General features: G+C 41.8%; 1 protein-coding gene across 1 annotated transcript; it reads right to left on the bottom strand.

Annotated features, from left to right (window-relative positions):
- Positions 1-13,300: 13,300 nt before the first annotated feature.
- LOC138898028 (uncharacterized) lies at positions 13,301-16,073 on the bottom strand. The gene is made up of 3 exons (XM_070184058.1): positions 15,696-16,073; positions 15,322-15,482; positions 13,301-13,865 (listed from the first exon to the last, which is right to left on the bottom strand). Exons 1-3 carry the CDS (start codon positions 16,071-16,073, stop codon positions 13,301-13,303), a joined length of 1,104 nt encoding a protein of 367 aa, XP_070040159.1.
- Between the last annotated feature and the right edge of the window lie 235 nt (positions 16,074-16,308).

Below are 16,308 nucleotides of genomic sequence, written 5' to 3'. Positions count from 1 at the left end.
TAAGATACGACTTAGAATTAAATTAGAACGCTTTAGGTAAACAACTTCAACATAGTAATCGGGTAGCAGGTGATGATAGTATGTGCTCTGTTTACCCGAAAAATTAGATAAAGCTAAATTTATATATGGTTCTAAGGATACGTGATATAACTTGGTACGAATTACAGAGTGAAATAAAAATATATATATTCTTTGACAGATGGAATGAAACATAGGACAGAGAAAAAGGAAATATTGATGAACAAGGCAAAGTAAATGAGCCTAAAAGTGCTAATCTCTCTGAAGTTGTCTTTTTCGTAATCTATGCCTTATGCTTACAAGGATTCCTCCCTTTATAGTATAGAGATCCTATTTTATCTATAAAAAATATATAGTGGAGAACCCATGATGAATTGTCTTTTTCTCGATTCCTGCCAAGATTCTCTCCCCTAGTGCGGTTGCAACAGCTCTTGTCTGTGAGCTCGATACCGGCTCGAGCTCGGTATTGGATCGAGCCCTCGACCTTGGTTCGAGCTCGACTCTGACTTAGAGTCTCGATATTCGGGGTGAGTGTTGGTCGGTTTATGTAACTTCGATAATCTCCACTTTTCCTCGTAGTTCGATTTGGATATGAGCTCGATAATGATACCGAGCTTGTCGTTGATCGGTCTTAGAGCTTGAAGCTCGATGCCCTTACTTCGGTCCTCGACCCATCGTCACACGGATACCCTTTGATCGAAGTATTATCACCTCGACCAATCTGTACGTTTGACTTAATCGATTTTAACCGTACACAGATAGTCCCCCCGTTTCTCGAAAACGGATGTGGCGAGAAATGATATGATTCCCAATAGCTCGATCAGATATTTGCTGACTTCTGCATCGATCCCGACCATGACGTACGTGATAGATGTCCCATCGGTTAAGTTTTACCAAGGCATTTAATGTGTGTCAGACGGTGGTCGGCCACTGCTGATATTGAATCGTCATTGCTTAAATCTATAAATAACCCTTCCTTCCACCATTCATCATTTTTGTGTCTTAAATCTTCCAAATTTTCTAAGTTCCTTTTCGTCTTTTCTGAGTTTTCTGTCTACAAATCTGTGAGTTTTACTACAAATTCTTTCTTAAAACACCAAAAACTCCCGTTCTTTGTTCACGAAATTTTAAATGGCAAAATCGTCTAAAACTGTTTCGCAAAAAGAGACCGTTTATTCATCTCGACATGTTGGTGGCGAGGATGTAGAAGAGCCCCGCCCTGAGGAATTCGTTCCGCTAAGGTGCTCGACTGTATGTGATTTTAAAATTAAAAAGCCTTCTTCGATACCGGATCGGTGTGAGCCGATGTCGAGGTACCAATGTTCAATTACCGAGAAAGTTCCCGATAAAGTCAAACGAGAATGCAACTGGGATAAAAAACTCGTAGTAATCCCATCGCATGATGAATCAATTACTACCCATGTCGAAGGGTTCTTAAGTGTTTACACTTAACCTTTCACGCTGGGCCCTCTAGACCATGTCATCATTGCCTTCTTTAAGAGGTACGATGTGACCCTCGGCCAGATCCACCCTTTCTTTTGGAGGATAGTGATTCTTCTTCGATTTGTCTCAAGCAAAGTCGAGAGGCATATCTCCACCCTTGATCATCTTATGCGCCTCTACAGTCCCCGACTTTATCGAGGAGGGTTGATCAAGCTTGCTCGCCGAGCAACCAAAGCGCCATTCTCGATCATAAACGAGACTCGATATCGGGGTTGGATGGGCCGTTTTGTTCGAATTAAAACCTCGGACCTGATCCCTGCCGATGACTTACCATTTCCCGAGAAATGGAATATGAGCCGTGAGTAAACGTTTATTTTTTACCATTTTGATTTTGTGATTGCCTTTCATTTTGTTGATCCATTTTTCTTTTCTTATCACAGCCGTAGCTCGGATGCTGGAACCGATCCCGGATCTTAAACAATGCGTCAAAAGTCTGGTGTTGTAGAAACCATACTCTGAGCATGCTTGGGTCGATTTATCAAAGGGTCGATGGGAGGCCTACAGTCATGGTAAATATTTTTATCGATTTGTCTCTTTATTAGTTTGTATGGTAAATCTCCCTTTTCCCCCTTTGTAGGAATCAGGAAAGATGTAGTCATGAGGCCTCCATCTGGTGGTGAAGAAGTTCCTGCCCTGAAGCATGTAAAAGAAAGGAAGAGAAAAGATGTATCGGGCTCCCCGAGCTCGGAAAAGAAGAAACTAGCTAAGAGATCTCGAAAGCCGAATGGGGGCTCTGGTGTTATGTCATCGGAAGTAGCCCGCCATTTAAGGGACGAGCCCGAAGAAGGAGAGGAGAATTTAGCATGCGCACGGGCTAATGTCGTGATTCAACAGTCTTCCAATTTGGTGGAAGAAAATCAGGGAACCCTGGCCATAATCCTAGAACAAGAAGAAGCCGAGATTATCCCTTCTCGAGCTAAGATGATTGAAAGGGATACCGAGGGTGGGTCTTCTCGGGTAGTAGAAGATATTTCAAGGGATGAGTTCGAGATAGTTGACATTAGCGGATCCCCTCAGATTTCAGATGCCATGATTCGAGAAGCCAATATATTGGAGGATCGGTCCTAAGAGGGTATTCAGGAGTCGGCCGATATCCACGGTTTTCTGGAGGGGCTTGAGTCAGGTGCCTCGGAGGAGGTTAGCGGTTTTGGTGGAATGGCGGTACCCAAAAAAGCATCGTGGTCGGGTTCTACCGAGCCTTCATCGATTCACAAACTGGTGGATCGATTCCCATCCCCGAGTATCGATCTCGACCGAAGGCGGAAGATAGTGCTCTCCGTACATGAGGATACCCGAATTGTTTCTCCCCCTATGGGGATTGCTAGTTACCTTCGGTCCTTGGTGACTGAAGAAGATCAATTAGTGATGAATGCGGTGGGGCCCGCATGTCTCTTCAATTAAGCCCAACATTATTTGAATCGGGTAACTCTGATGGCGTTTTTGCCACTTCTTTTATACTTAGAATTGTAGGTAATTTTAATGTTTCTCCTTCTGTTTATAGGATTCGGTGTTGCATCACGAGGCCTTTCTTCGAATCCGGGAGGAGCATGATGCCGAGGTTCGGAGCCTCACTGAGAAGAGTTACTCGTACAAGTTCCTTAGTGAAAAACTTCGAGCAGATTTGACAGCGGCTCGGGAGGAGCATGAAGAGATGGCTGAGCAAGCATTCCAAATGTTCCATGATAGTGAAGATGAAAAAGAGTTAACCACTAATGATCCGATTCTGCAGGTTCGACAGAGGATCGAGCAGATTGGACGACTTAACTCATAGGTAGATGCGCTACTGGCCGAGGCAGAAGAATTTAAAAAGTATATGGATATCCTTATCTCGAAAAAGGAAGTCGTTCAAGCTCAGTTGGAGATGTCTGATGCCCAACTTTGATCTGCGAAAGAAAATGCTTCGGGGCTGATCGAAAAGATGAAAGAGCTTCAGCATTGGTTGGATTTGGCCACTTCAGATAAAGCAGATTTGGCTAAAGAACTTGAAGTGTCCAGATCTGAGGTAATCGGGGCCAATAAAAGAGCCGATGCAAAAGTGGCTCATTTCAGGTTCGATGTTGAGGTTAACCAAGCCAAAGCTAAGAGAATGGTCGAACATGCAAAATGGAAAGCTCAGAGAGAAGCTCTCGAGGAGGTCAGAACTCAGAGCTTCGATATTGGGGTCGAGATTGAAGTCGCCAGGGCGGAGGAGAACAAAGCTCGAAGGTTGGCCTTTCCTGAGGAGGACTCCGATGACTCGGGGGAGTCTAAAGATGAGGAAGATACCGAGAACACGACCTCTGATGAGGATTGAATCATTTAGGGCCTTAGGTTGTTTGCTGCATTCTTTTGATACCGCTTTCAGTTTTTGTATTAAGAACTTCCTTTTGGCTGAGTTGCCGCCTTTGTACAAAAATTTGTAAATACAAAGCTTTCTTCATTTTGAAGAAAAATAGCCTTTTAAGCTAAATAGATAGTTTGAATTTTAATCTCTATTGCCTTCGGGCCTTGTGGGCAGTCCCTTTTGCTTTATCGGGCTCGAACAGCCTTCAGCCTTTAAATAGTCAAGTGTTCATTTGAACTCGAAGTAATGAGTAATGTTACTCTAAGTAATGTAGCCCGTAGGCGTAATGGTCGAGTGAGTGCTTGCTCGAACTCGAAATAAAAGTAGCCCATAGGCTTAGTAGTAAAGTGAATGGTTCGAACTTGAAGTAATATAGCCCGTAGGAATAATGGTCGAGTGAGTGCTTGCTCGAGCTCGAAATAAAAATAGCTCGTAGGCTTAGTAGTCAAGTGAATGATTCAAACTCGAAGTAATGTAGCCCGTAGGCGTAATGGTCAAGTGAGTGCTTGCTCGAACTCGAAATAAAAGTAGCATGTAGGCTTAGTAGTCGAGTGAATGATTAGAACTCGAAGTAGTGTAGCCCGTAGGCATAATGGTCGAGTGAGTGCTTGCTCGAACTCGAAATAAAAGTAGCTCGTAGGCTTAGTAGTCGAGTGAATGATTCGAACTCGAAGTAATGTAGCCCGTGAGTGTAATGGTCGAGTGAGTGCTTGCTCGAACTCGAAATAAACGTAGCCCGTAGGCTTAGTAGTCGAGTGAATGATTCGAACTCGAAGTAATGTAGCATGTAGCCATAATGGTCGAGTGAGTGCTTGCTCGAACTCGAAATAAAAGTAGCCCGTAGGCTTAGTAGTCGAGTGAATGATTCGAACTCGAAGTAATGTAGCCCGTAGGCATAATGGTCGAGTGAGTGCTTGCTCGAACTCAAAATAAAAGTAGCCCGTAGGCTTAGTAGTCGAGTGAATGATTCGAACTCGAAGTAATGTAGCCCGTAGGTGTAATGGTCGAGTGAGTGCTTGCTCGAACTCGAAATAAAAGTAGCCCGCAAGCTTAGAAGTCGAGTGAATGATCCGAACTCGAAGTAATGTAGCTCGTAGGCGTAATGGTCGAGTGAGTGCTTGCTCGAACTTGAAATAAAAGTAGCTCATAGGCTTAGTAGTCGAGTGAATGATTCAAACTCGAAGTAATGTAGCCTGTACACAGAATTGTCGAGTGAGTGCTTGCTCAAACTCGATGCAAAACTCGATCCTGTTTGCATAATAAATCTTAGATATAAGATATCGGTAAAGAAGAGAGCTTTCTTTGCAAATCATTATACATGTGTTCATGTTTTGCGTCAGGGCTTGGGCCAATTACATGAGCATGGTTCGTTTTGACCATTTGGCTCTTACAATATTTCCTGCCGAGACACTGTTTGTCATGAAATAACGAAGTAACTTCCTTTGCATCGTACTTGATAATTTTCGTTGATATGTTTGATGACGATGGTATGCCCCCCCAGTATTCGAGGTTGATTGTAAGGAGGCCTCAAATACTGTTGAATTGTTCCGAGTTAGCACAATCAATGGTTGCCTCATTAAAAAAACCTTGCCGAAAAACTTATTTGGGACAAAACCGGTCTAAGGGAAAAAAGAGTGCAACGCGTGCTTTCAGACCTAAGGCTTCGTGTTGAATAATCCATCTTTGTTCCTGATCGAGTTCATTAATCCTCGTCTTTGGTCGAACACCTGCATTAGTTAGTTTTGAAATATAATTGAATGGGGGGGGGGGTCGTACCTTAGTAGTAGTATCATTTTAGCCGTTTATCACACCGAGCTCGTAGGAATTCCATTATAGGGCCGGTATTGATTTTGATCGATCTCTGTTCTCGGTTAGCAACCCTTTTAATAACAGACCCAGAACCCAACTGATCGTCTTCGATTCTTATTTTGGATTGATACTGATTATGCGTATCGGCCCAAGTAATAGCTGGGTACTCGATCAGGTTATGCTTCAGCCGCCGTGAAGCCGTCGAGCTTCATTCGTTTAGTCCTTGAGTGAAAGCTTGAACATCCCAATCGTCTGTGACTGGAGGTAGATCCATTCGTTCCATTTGGAAACGAGATACGAATTCTCTTAGCGTCTCGTTATCTTTTTGTCTTACCTTGAATAGGTCTGACTTCTTGGTCTCGACCTTTATGGCCCAAGCATGTGCTTTTACAAAAGTATCTGCAAGTAAAGCAAAAGAATCGATAGAGTTAGATGGTAAATTATGATGCTATATCATTTCTCCCTTTGTCAGGGTTTCACCGAATTTTTTCAATAATACAGATTCGATCTCATCGTTCTCTAGATCGTTACCTTTGATGGCACATGTGTAAGAGGTGACATGTTCGTTGGGATCGGTCGTTCCATTATATTTAGGAATATCGGGCATGCGAAACTTCTTTGGGATCGGTTTAGGAGCCGCGCTTGGGGGGAAAGGCTTTTACACAGATTTTTTTGAATCCAACCCTTTTATCATTGGTTGAGGTCCCGGGATCTTATCGACCCTGGAGTTATATGTTTATACTTTTTTATCGTTGGCTTCGACTCGCTTTGTGAGTTCTTCGAGCAATTTAGCAATTTCGGGAGCAGTCCCTGATTCTTGCTCATTTGACTTCACTATGGTTGGCTCTGTTCTGTGGGAGATTTCTCGAGATGGATTGGGCTCCGGCCTACTTTGTAGCTGGGTTGGCTCTGCAACTGAGTTATTGCTGCTTGTTGAGCTTGCAACATTTCGAAAATCATATGCAAGCTGATGCCGTTTTCCTCGACGTTATGGGTATCTCGAGCTGCAGATCGAGTGCCTCCATGAATGTTATTTTCGGGTTTAGAATGTAGGTTCACCTCAATGGCCACATACGAATTGATATCTATCGGTGCTCCGATTCGGCCTCCAACGATGTTGACAAGTGGTCTTTCGGTACTGGGTGTCAAGTTATTGTTCTTATCTTGAAGACCGACTTTGTTGTCGATCGGTGTGGCCATTTGACTGGTAGTTAGTCATTGCTAATCCGAAATCCAAGATATTTTCGGAAACAAGCACAAAACACAACAGTGTGTTTTTGCAGATTCGTATCAAATAACCACTGTTATCCTTAGCCCCACGGTGGACGCCAAACTGTTTACCCAAAAAAATAGATAGAGTTAAATTTGTATATGGTTCTAAGGATACGTGATATAACTTGGTACGAATTGTAGAGTGAAATAGAAATATATATATTCTTTGACAGATGGAATAAAATATAAGGCAGAGAAAAAGGAAATATTGATGAACAAGGCAAAGTAAATGAGCCCAAAAGTGTTAATCTCTCTGAAGTTGTCTTTTTTGTAATCTATGCCTTATGCTTACAAGGATTCCCCCATTTATAGTAGAGGGATCCTACTTTATCTATAAAAAATATATAGTGGAGAACCCATGATGAATTGTCTTTTCCTCGATTCCTGCCAAGATTCTCTCCACTAGTGCGGTTGCAACGGCTCTTATCTGTGAGCTCGATACCAGCTCGATCTCGATATTGGATCAAGCCCTCGGCCTTGGTTCGAGCGCGACTCTGACTTGGAGTCTCAATATTCGGGGTGAGAGTTGGTCGGTCTATGCATCTTCGATAATCTCCGCTTTGCCTCGTAGTTCGATTTGGATATGAGCTCGATAATGATACCGAGCTTGTCGTTGATCGGTCTTAGAGCTCGAAGCTCAACGCTCTTGCTTCGGACCTCGCCCGTCGTCATGCGGATACCCTTTGATCGAAGTATTATCACCTCGACCAGTCCGCACGACTGACTTAATCGGTTTTGACCGTACACATGCTCGCTGAATAATACGAGCAACTCTTATCTAAAAGGAGTTGCGAAGTATTATTTATGTTGCATGGGGTGATCCTTTAGGCTAATAAACTTAGGACCCCCACTCCTTTATATACTTGCTAGTCACACTTAGTCGTTTAACATAGAACATTGTAGTTGTATCATTGTAGTCCTTAAAGATTTGTACCAATTCTCATTTGTGTTATAATGAACCTCTTCGACTTTTATATTTCTTTGTTTATCTGATTACCTAGTCTAATCCACATAGCTTTAAGTTCGACCGAGACCCACAGTTGTGGACCTCGAAGAGTGCCTAACACATTCTCTCCGAGGTAATTTGAGCTCTTACCCGATATTTGGTGACGTTGACTAGTCAAATAGAGTTATTTGCATGATAGGTGCCCTAATGCACCTTAAAATTGTTAGGTGGAGACTCTTCTCTTTTAATACCCATTTAAAAGAGTTGTTATACGTCGAAACCTGATTTCGCGAGAAAAAGGGGTGCGACATAATATATGGGATAAATGGTTAGATCGTTCCTTAAGCACTCCATTTTTTTCATTTCTTGACTCACATTTGCTAAACCCTTAGAGGCTTTTCTTTTTCTTGGGGGTTAGAGAGACTTGCCATAACTCTTTATTGTTCATTTCATTCTTTTCTCCCTTGATGCTCATACAATTGCATCTTCCTCAATTTGATCAATCTCCATTTTATTCTCTTTTTTGGTTCTTTATTTTCTTGATTTCTCTTTTCATGGAGATAATTTCTTTTTCTCTTTTTAGTGCCTTGATGCCTCTTTTAGATTACTCAAATTTCCCCCTAAACTTAGGCTTTGAGACACTTATTACATATGAGTGTTAAGTAGGGTTTAGATGCCAAGAAAGGATTATGATCAAAACGGGTAAAGGTTTATAGCATGGTTACCAACAGAGAAAGGCTAAAAGTATCAAAGGGGTTGACGAGGGATAACAATCATAAGGTGGCAATCGAAAGCTAAAACGGTCCAAGAAAAGACTACAATCATTTTTCAAACCAAGCAAACCTATAATTTCTCCTTGAAACACATTAGGGGCAAGTTCTAGATTATCCACTCAAGTACTTCGACTAGCAATAAAAAGTCACCTCACCTCTCATGCAACTAGACCGTAAAAGGGGATAGAGTCTAAAGCCCACAACATTTACAGTCAAGTTAAAGATCACTATGGTCCATTCAACCACCTAATGATTATTAAAGTCAACTCAAGAACCTCAAAGTCACTAAACTAGAGCTATTTTCTTCCAAAACCTTATTTTAAACCATAAGCATGCAGTTAAGTGTGTTGGTACCAAATGAAGCATGAATTGCTCTTTTTAGAGAATGACTTAGGGCTTTTATTCATTACTACTTACTACTACTATTACCTAAACATGAAGCAGACGTATTCCCTTAAGAAAGTTGTCACACTATCCATCCTCGGGAAGAGTCACCCAGTTCACACAAAATACCACCTTTGAAAAGAACCGTGGCATTAAGAAAATCAAAGGCTTATTAGTAGCCCTACTAAGAAAAACACAAAAGCTACTAAAACAAATGCAATTAAAGATAAACAACTAAAGAAGCTAATGAAAGTAACAACTACTAAAGATAAATAAAAAGTAGAACCATCCAATTATTATATTCAAAGTAGTCAAATGTATCAAATCATCAAATATGCTCCACCCCCGAATAAAAATAAGCATTGTCCCCAATGTTTAACAAAATAAGAGTAAAAAGTGGAGAGGGAGAAGAAACTCCCTAAGTGTCCTCCGTCATCACTATGCCACCCGCAACATCAGTCGCAGCTGGGTCAGTTAACTGAATATCATCATCAAGTGTGGAAGCGGCCTGAGAAGTGAACATAGTACGCACCGCCTCAGCAGTGTCAGAGGCAAGGCACGACTCCTCAGTCTGAGCAGTGAGAATATTATGGGAAGAAGGAGTTGGGTGAGGCTGGGCGGGGTCTAATAGCATGTCAAAGGGGAAGTCTCCGGCCTTAGATATCCGGGTCACCTCAGCTCAAAGCTCATCAACTGACTTCTTGCTGGCTTGGGACTTCCTCATTTTCCTCATTTGCTTGGTGAACCGCTCAATCACAACACTGTGCTATACCAATGTATCCATGATGACATTTTGGTTGTCCAGGACTTTGCTAAGCTTCTTATCTATCTCAGAAGAATCTAGGGGTGCCTGTGTAGATGACTGCACTGCAACTTTACTGTATATATCAGACAGTTTGAAGTAGCTGCCTGCATACAGTTGTTGAGACTTGCTAGTGTATGGGGGACTCGCAAAGTAGATAATGGGCCTGTAGGCATGGGCACCGGCCTCAGAACTGGGGTAGGCACTGTTGTAGGAGCTGGGTGTGATGGCTCGGCCATAGTAGCTGTTGCACTAGTAGGAGGCTTAGCCGAAGTAGATGGAATATCAGACGGATCAGAAGCTACAACTACGGGCTCAACATACGGGCCAACACTAGTAGAAGGCTGAGCACTCTTCTTCGGGTTCCTTGGATGCTATAGTTTGTACCACTCAAATGGCCCTGTCGGCTTGACCTTGATGTCAAATGGCCTGGACTCCACCTTGGAATCTGTGAGATACTCATTAATATTGCTGGGACAGGGGTAAGAGGTGTTACCCTGCTGTGCCACGAGGGAGATATTTGTTGACATCAGGGCACCCACATTGACCGGGTACCCGACCATAATAAAAACCACTAATATAGCATGGGGAATGGGCAGGTTGTTCTCATTCAGGCATGGGTTCAACCTGCTACATACAAAGGTTTGCCACCCCATGGCCTCGGAACTCTGAGTGTTCCAGAGGATCGGTACCCCAGTAGAAATCCAAGGAGGAGTAGGTCCCGGCGCTAGAATCTCTGCAAGTCACGGCCTAGCCTCTTCTTTGAGAGCCAACTTCTCTAAATACTTTTTCGGCTCTACATCATCAAACCCGAAGTATGCATTCAGAGTATGCTTATCAAACTTCACTTTCAAGTTGTGCACTTTGGTATTCTTTGTCCCTTTGAGAATATGCACTGTGTGGCATTGAATTTCCGGAAAATATGCTCATTTACATCCACCCGTTTCTCAGTAAACAACATCCACCCCTTTATTTTGGTAAACTGCTCTTGAATTGCAGGGTTGTATTTGTCAAGATCTTTGAGGAGGAACTTCCGCTCATGAGTTAAGAACCTCTCCGTCCACCACATTCGAAAATCAGAAAATGCTCGCCGACTCAGAAATCTATCTTCCCAGATAATCTTCTTCTTTAATCTTGCCAAGCCTGCCTGCGCACCTTCTCCCTCTCTCCCGTCATCCGGGACATCATCGGAATCAGTACCTTGGGCGGTTACATAGGACTCATGACTATCACTCGCCGAACCCTGGGATGTGATGTGGGATGTAGAAGGCACATCTAGAGGCTCAGACTGCCTATGTGGGCTAGATTGTTATTTAGTATGCTCCTCCGATAATAATACAGAATTCCCCTCGTAGGCTTCCCTATACGGGGCATATGAGCTAGACTCTGAGAGATCTCTACCCCTTCCTCGGCATACTGTTGTTTCCTTTGAAATTACTTTCTGCACACTTGGGGGCAAGTCTCCTCTGCCTCTACCCCTTGAAGATTCTCCTATCCCTTTGGTAGATTCACCTCGACCTCATAATCATACAATTGTCTGTATATGCATAGAGAATTGTTAGTTGAAATTCATAATAAATCATTTAAGACTCATATAAGTATGTGAGGGCAACATTAAAGCAGTAAGGATTTAGTTGGTTAAGCATGCAGTAGAAATTGGGGAAGTGCGGTCCCCATAATTTAAAGCGCGATCCGCAAAAAAGAAATGCTGACCGCACAATTCCAAGTGTGGCCGCACTTCAGCAGAGATGTGCTAGGGGCTTAGGTGATCCCTATCTGATTGACAGTGCGAAGGCAGTTATGTGGCATCAAAATTCATCTGCAGCCCGTATAATTATAAGTGCGGTCCATTCTTGAGATGTTCATGGGTATGCCTCTGATTAGTAATACGTACAAATTTTGCGGACTCCCAAGAAATTCTGGGGTTTGCACAATTAAAGTGCGATTGTAAAAATAACATCTACCCAGTTGCCTAATTAGCAGATTGAAGACCGCACGATTCCAAGTGCGGTCCGCACATTCAAGAAGACAAGCGAGACATGTCTATTTCACCTAGGTCATGCAAATTTTTTGTTCAATTCTACTTAGCAACATGATATGGACATGAAACTGAATTAACCCAACCTAATCTAGCATGCTTTATCAATTACCAGTACAAAACTACACCACATGGATACATTGAAGGAATACAGTAACAAATGGCCTAAAAAGAAGTTAAAAAAGAAAAATAAATTCAAAAATAAAAAGGAACTAAAATTAACATGAAATGAAGCATACTAGATAGTGTAAATGTGCTAGATCCAGGTGAGTACAAATGGTGGTATATGATTGAAAGTGCAAAGTCCTCAGGTAATCTCTCAGAGTAACAGTAAATTTCAAAAGTGTGAAAAGTTTAAAAAGAAGGCTCATGTTCTATTTATACTCATAGATTAATGTGGGTTAGAGAGTCGAGCGTGACCGCATAATTTCAAGTGCGGGTCACACTCTATTACTTGGCCTTCAATGGTCCACCCAATTGTGAGGTCCGTACAATATCAAGTTTGACTGCAAAATTCACAAACCTACGCATTTTTGCTCTGCACTAACAGGTGAAAAGTTCATAGAACCTTTCATTTGACATCTAAGATTTCTCTTGCAAGTGCGGTTCGCAGATGAAATCTGCATCCGCACAAGAGTTTCTGCAGTCACACAAGGAAAAAGTGTGGTCCATAATTTCTGGCTTTGACGACACAACCTTGTCTCCCATTTCTAATCAAACACTCATCCTTGCAGCACACTTTAAATTAAATTAGAAACATCAATAACATCTAACTAAAAAGGGAAAAAGGAAAAGAACTTGGGTTTCCTCCCAAGAAGCGCATTATTTAATGTCGTGGCATGACGCAATGTCATAGCATCCTCAAGTGAAGTAAATAACCACTACCACGTGGCTCTCTCCAAATTTTCCCAAGTAGCGCTTCACCCGGTGGCCATTGACTCAAAATATTTCATTGTTCTTGTTCTTCAAATCCAATGCATCGAAAGGCGTCACACCAAATATTTCAAACGGACCACTCCACTTTGACTTAAGATTTCCGGGAAACATCTTCAACCTTGAGTTAATAACAACACTAGATCACCGACCTTGAACTCCTTGTTCTAAATATACTTGTCATGAAGGTATTCATGTTTTCTTTGTATAAGGATGAACTCTCATAAGCATGGTACCAGAACTCATCCAATTTATTAAAGTGTGTAACCAGCAAGTTAGCGGCTACATCCCAATCAAGATTCAATTTCTTTAAGTCCTACATTGCCTTGTGCTCTAATTCTACCGAAAGATGAAAAACTTTCATGAACCCTAACCGGTATGGGGACATTCCAGTAGGTATTTTGTAAGCCGTTCGATATGCCCATAATGCATCATCAAGCTTATTGGACCAATCCGTCCGATTTGCATTCACCGTATTGGACAAAATACTCTCTATCTCCTAATTGGAGACTTCCACTTGACCACTAGCTTGTGGGTGATAGGGAGTTGTCACTTTGTGAGTAACACTATACTTGCTGAGTAAAGTTTCAAAAGCCTTGTTGCAAAAATGTGAATCCCCATTGCTTTTGATTGCACATGGAGTACCAAATCTTGTAAAAATATTCTTCTTCAAGAAATCCACTACACTTCTAGCCTCATTATTGGGTAAGACAACGGCCCAAACCCATTTAGATATATAATCTACCGTGACCAAAATGTAGGTGTTTCCACAAGAGCTCACAAAAGGGCCCATAAAATCAATGCCCCAAACATCAAAAATATCAATTCCCAAGATGGTTGTAAGAGGCATCTCGTGTTTCTTTGAAATTTTATCGGCCCGTTGACATTCATCACATATTTTCACCAAGTCATTTGCATCTTTGTAGAGAGTAGGACAATAAAAACCACAACTTAAGACTTTAGCTGCCGATCTTGATCTACCATGATAACCACCATATGACGAAGAATGACAAGCCCCAAGAATATCACATTTCTCTTCTTCTGGCACACACCTCTTAATCACCCTATATGTGCAAATCCGGAAAAGGTATGACTCTTCCTAATAGTAGTCTTTACAATCCCTTTTGAGCTTCTTTCTTTGATTTGAAGAGAACTCATCCGGAATGATACCACTCACAAAAAAATTTACCAAATCGCGAACCACAATACCTCTTTCATTTAAAGTGCCAAAAGTTGCTCATAAGGGAAAGAGTCATTGATTTCAAGGCCACCCCTACTCTGCCAAACGAGACAAGTGGTTTGCCACTTGATTTTCACTACCCCTTTTGTCTTGGATGTCAACATCAAATTCTTGCAACAGAAGTACCAATCACATCAATTGAGCTTTAGATTCCTTTTTGCTCATAAGATAGCGAGTGCCGCATGATCCGTGTGGACAATAACTTTGGCACCCATCATGTATGGGCGAAACTTCTCAATAACAAACATAATCGCAAGGAGCTCTTTCTCCATAACGGTATAATTCACTTAGACACTATTCATGGTCTTACTAGCATAGTATATCAGATGAAAGACTTTGTTGACACGTTGCCCCAAAACAACCCCAACCGCTACATCACTCGCATCACACATGAGATCGAACGACAAACTCCAATTTGGGGAGGTAATGATAGGATTAGTTGTCAACTTTGAGTTTCAATTGCTCAAAAGCTCTCATACAATCATCATTGAAATGAAACGTAGCATCCTTCTCAAGGAGCTTTCACAATGGGTTCACCACTTTAGAAATATCTTTGATAAAACGCCGGTAAAAACCATATGGCCCAAGAAATTTCGCACACCCTTCACCGAAGAGGGGGTGGAATCTTAGAAATAACCTTAATATTTGCCTTTTCAACTTCAATACCATTCTTTCAGATCTTATGCCTTCCTCAACCATGAAATGACATTTCTCCAAATTGAGCACCAAATTAGTTTCCACACATCTAGCCAACATTTTGCCCAAATATGCAAGACACTCATCAAAAGAATCTCCAACCACCTAAAAGTCATCCATGAAGACCTCAAGGCAGTCTTCTACCATGTCCGTGAAAATAGCCATCATACACCATTGAAAAGTCCCCAATGCATTGCACAAACCAAAAGGCATCTGTTTGAAAGCAAAGGTATCATAAGAACATGTAAAGGTGATTTTCTCTTGATCTTTCAGAGCAATAAGAATTTGGATATAGTCCGAGTACCCATCAAGAAAATAATAGAAAGCACGACCAGCCAATCTATCGAGCATTTGATCTATGAAAGGAAGAGGAAAGTGATCCCTCCTTATGACTTTGTTGAGGTTATGATAATCCATACAAACTGTCCAACCGGTGACCGTTCTTGTAGAAATCAACTCATTTTTCTCATTGGTAACAACCTTCATGCCCCCTTCTTTAGGACAGGTCCATGAACTATCAGAAATGTGGTAGAAAACCCCCGACATCCAACCACTTGATAATCTCCTTTTTGACCACTTCTTACATAGCTTCATTGAGTCTTCTTTGATCTTCAACGGACGGTTTAGCACCATCCTCCAACTTGATCTTATGCATGCAAAATGTGGGGCTTATACTCCGAATGTCCGCCAAAGTCCACCTAAAAGCCTTCTTCCTCTTTTGCAATACCGCCAATGTGGTATCAACCTGCACGTTAGTCAAACAAGAGGAAAGAATAACCGATAAATTAGAACAAGGGCTAAGAAATTCATACTGAAGGTGTGGTGACAACGGTTTCAACTCCGAAGTAAGTGGCTATTCTATAGAAGGTTTTGTAGGAGGAGTTTTCCTATTCTCAAGATCCAAAGATAGCTTCCGAGGTGCATAATCACAAGACCCCGTTCCTTGCAAAGAATTCACACATTCCATCAAACCATCCATCTCATCATAATCCAAGTGGAGCTTCTCGACTTCTAACATATCACCAACATCGATTGTAGCACTTGTGTCATCAATCATAACGTCGGTCACCAAGTCCACAAAAGAACACATTTCATTGCTATTTGGTTGCCTCATAGACTTGCACACATGGAATACCACTTGTTCATCACCAACCCGGAAAGTGAGTTCTCCGGCTTCCACATCACAAAGGGCCTTATCCGTAGCAAGGAAAGGCCTCCCAAGAATAATAAGAACTTCATAATCAACCTCACAATCTAGAATAACAAAGTCCTCCGGAAGAATAAACTTATCAACCCGGACCAACACATCCTTAATCACTCCCAATGGCCTCTTCATGGTACGATCGACCATTTGAAACCTCATAGACGTGGGTCTTGGTTTCCTAATTCCCAAAGTTTAAAATACTGAGTAGGGCATCAAATTTATATTCGCCGCGTGATCACAAATATTTTTAGAAAAATCGGCACTCCCAATAGTAAAGGAATCGTGAAAGCACCGGGATCCTCTAACTTAGGATCCATAGAATGAACAAACGCACTCACTTGACGAGTAACCTTGATAATTTTAAAAT

Source organism: Nicotiana tomentosiformis, chromosome 8, assembly GCF_000390325.3.
Source record: "Nicotiana tomentosiformis chromosome 8, ASM39032v3, whole genome shotgun sequence".
NCBI lineage: Eukaryota > Viridiplantae > Streptophyta > Magnoliopsida > Solanales > Solanaceae > Nicotiana > Nicotiana tomentosiformis.
Note: the sequence above shows the minus strand (reverse complement) of the source record. Positions and strands in the feature narration are given on the sequence as shown.

Coding starts and splice junctions, on each gene's coding strand:
- LOC138898028 (XM_070184058.1), bottom strand. CDS start 16,073: ATGAAGAGGCCATTGGGAGTGATTAAGGATGTGTTGGTCCGGGTTGAT. Junction 15,483..15,695: donor TGGATGGTTTGATGGAATGT/GTGAATTCTTTG, acceptor ACTAACGTGCAG/GTTGATACCACATTGGCGGT. Junction 13,866..15,321: donor AGAAGACTCAATGAAGCTAT/GTAAGAAGTGGT, acceptor TTGCACATATAG/GGTGATTAAGAGGTGTGTGC.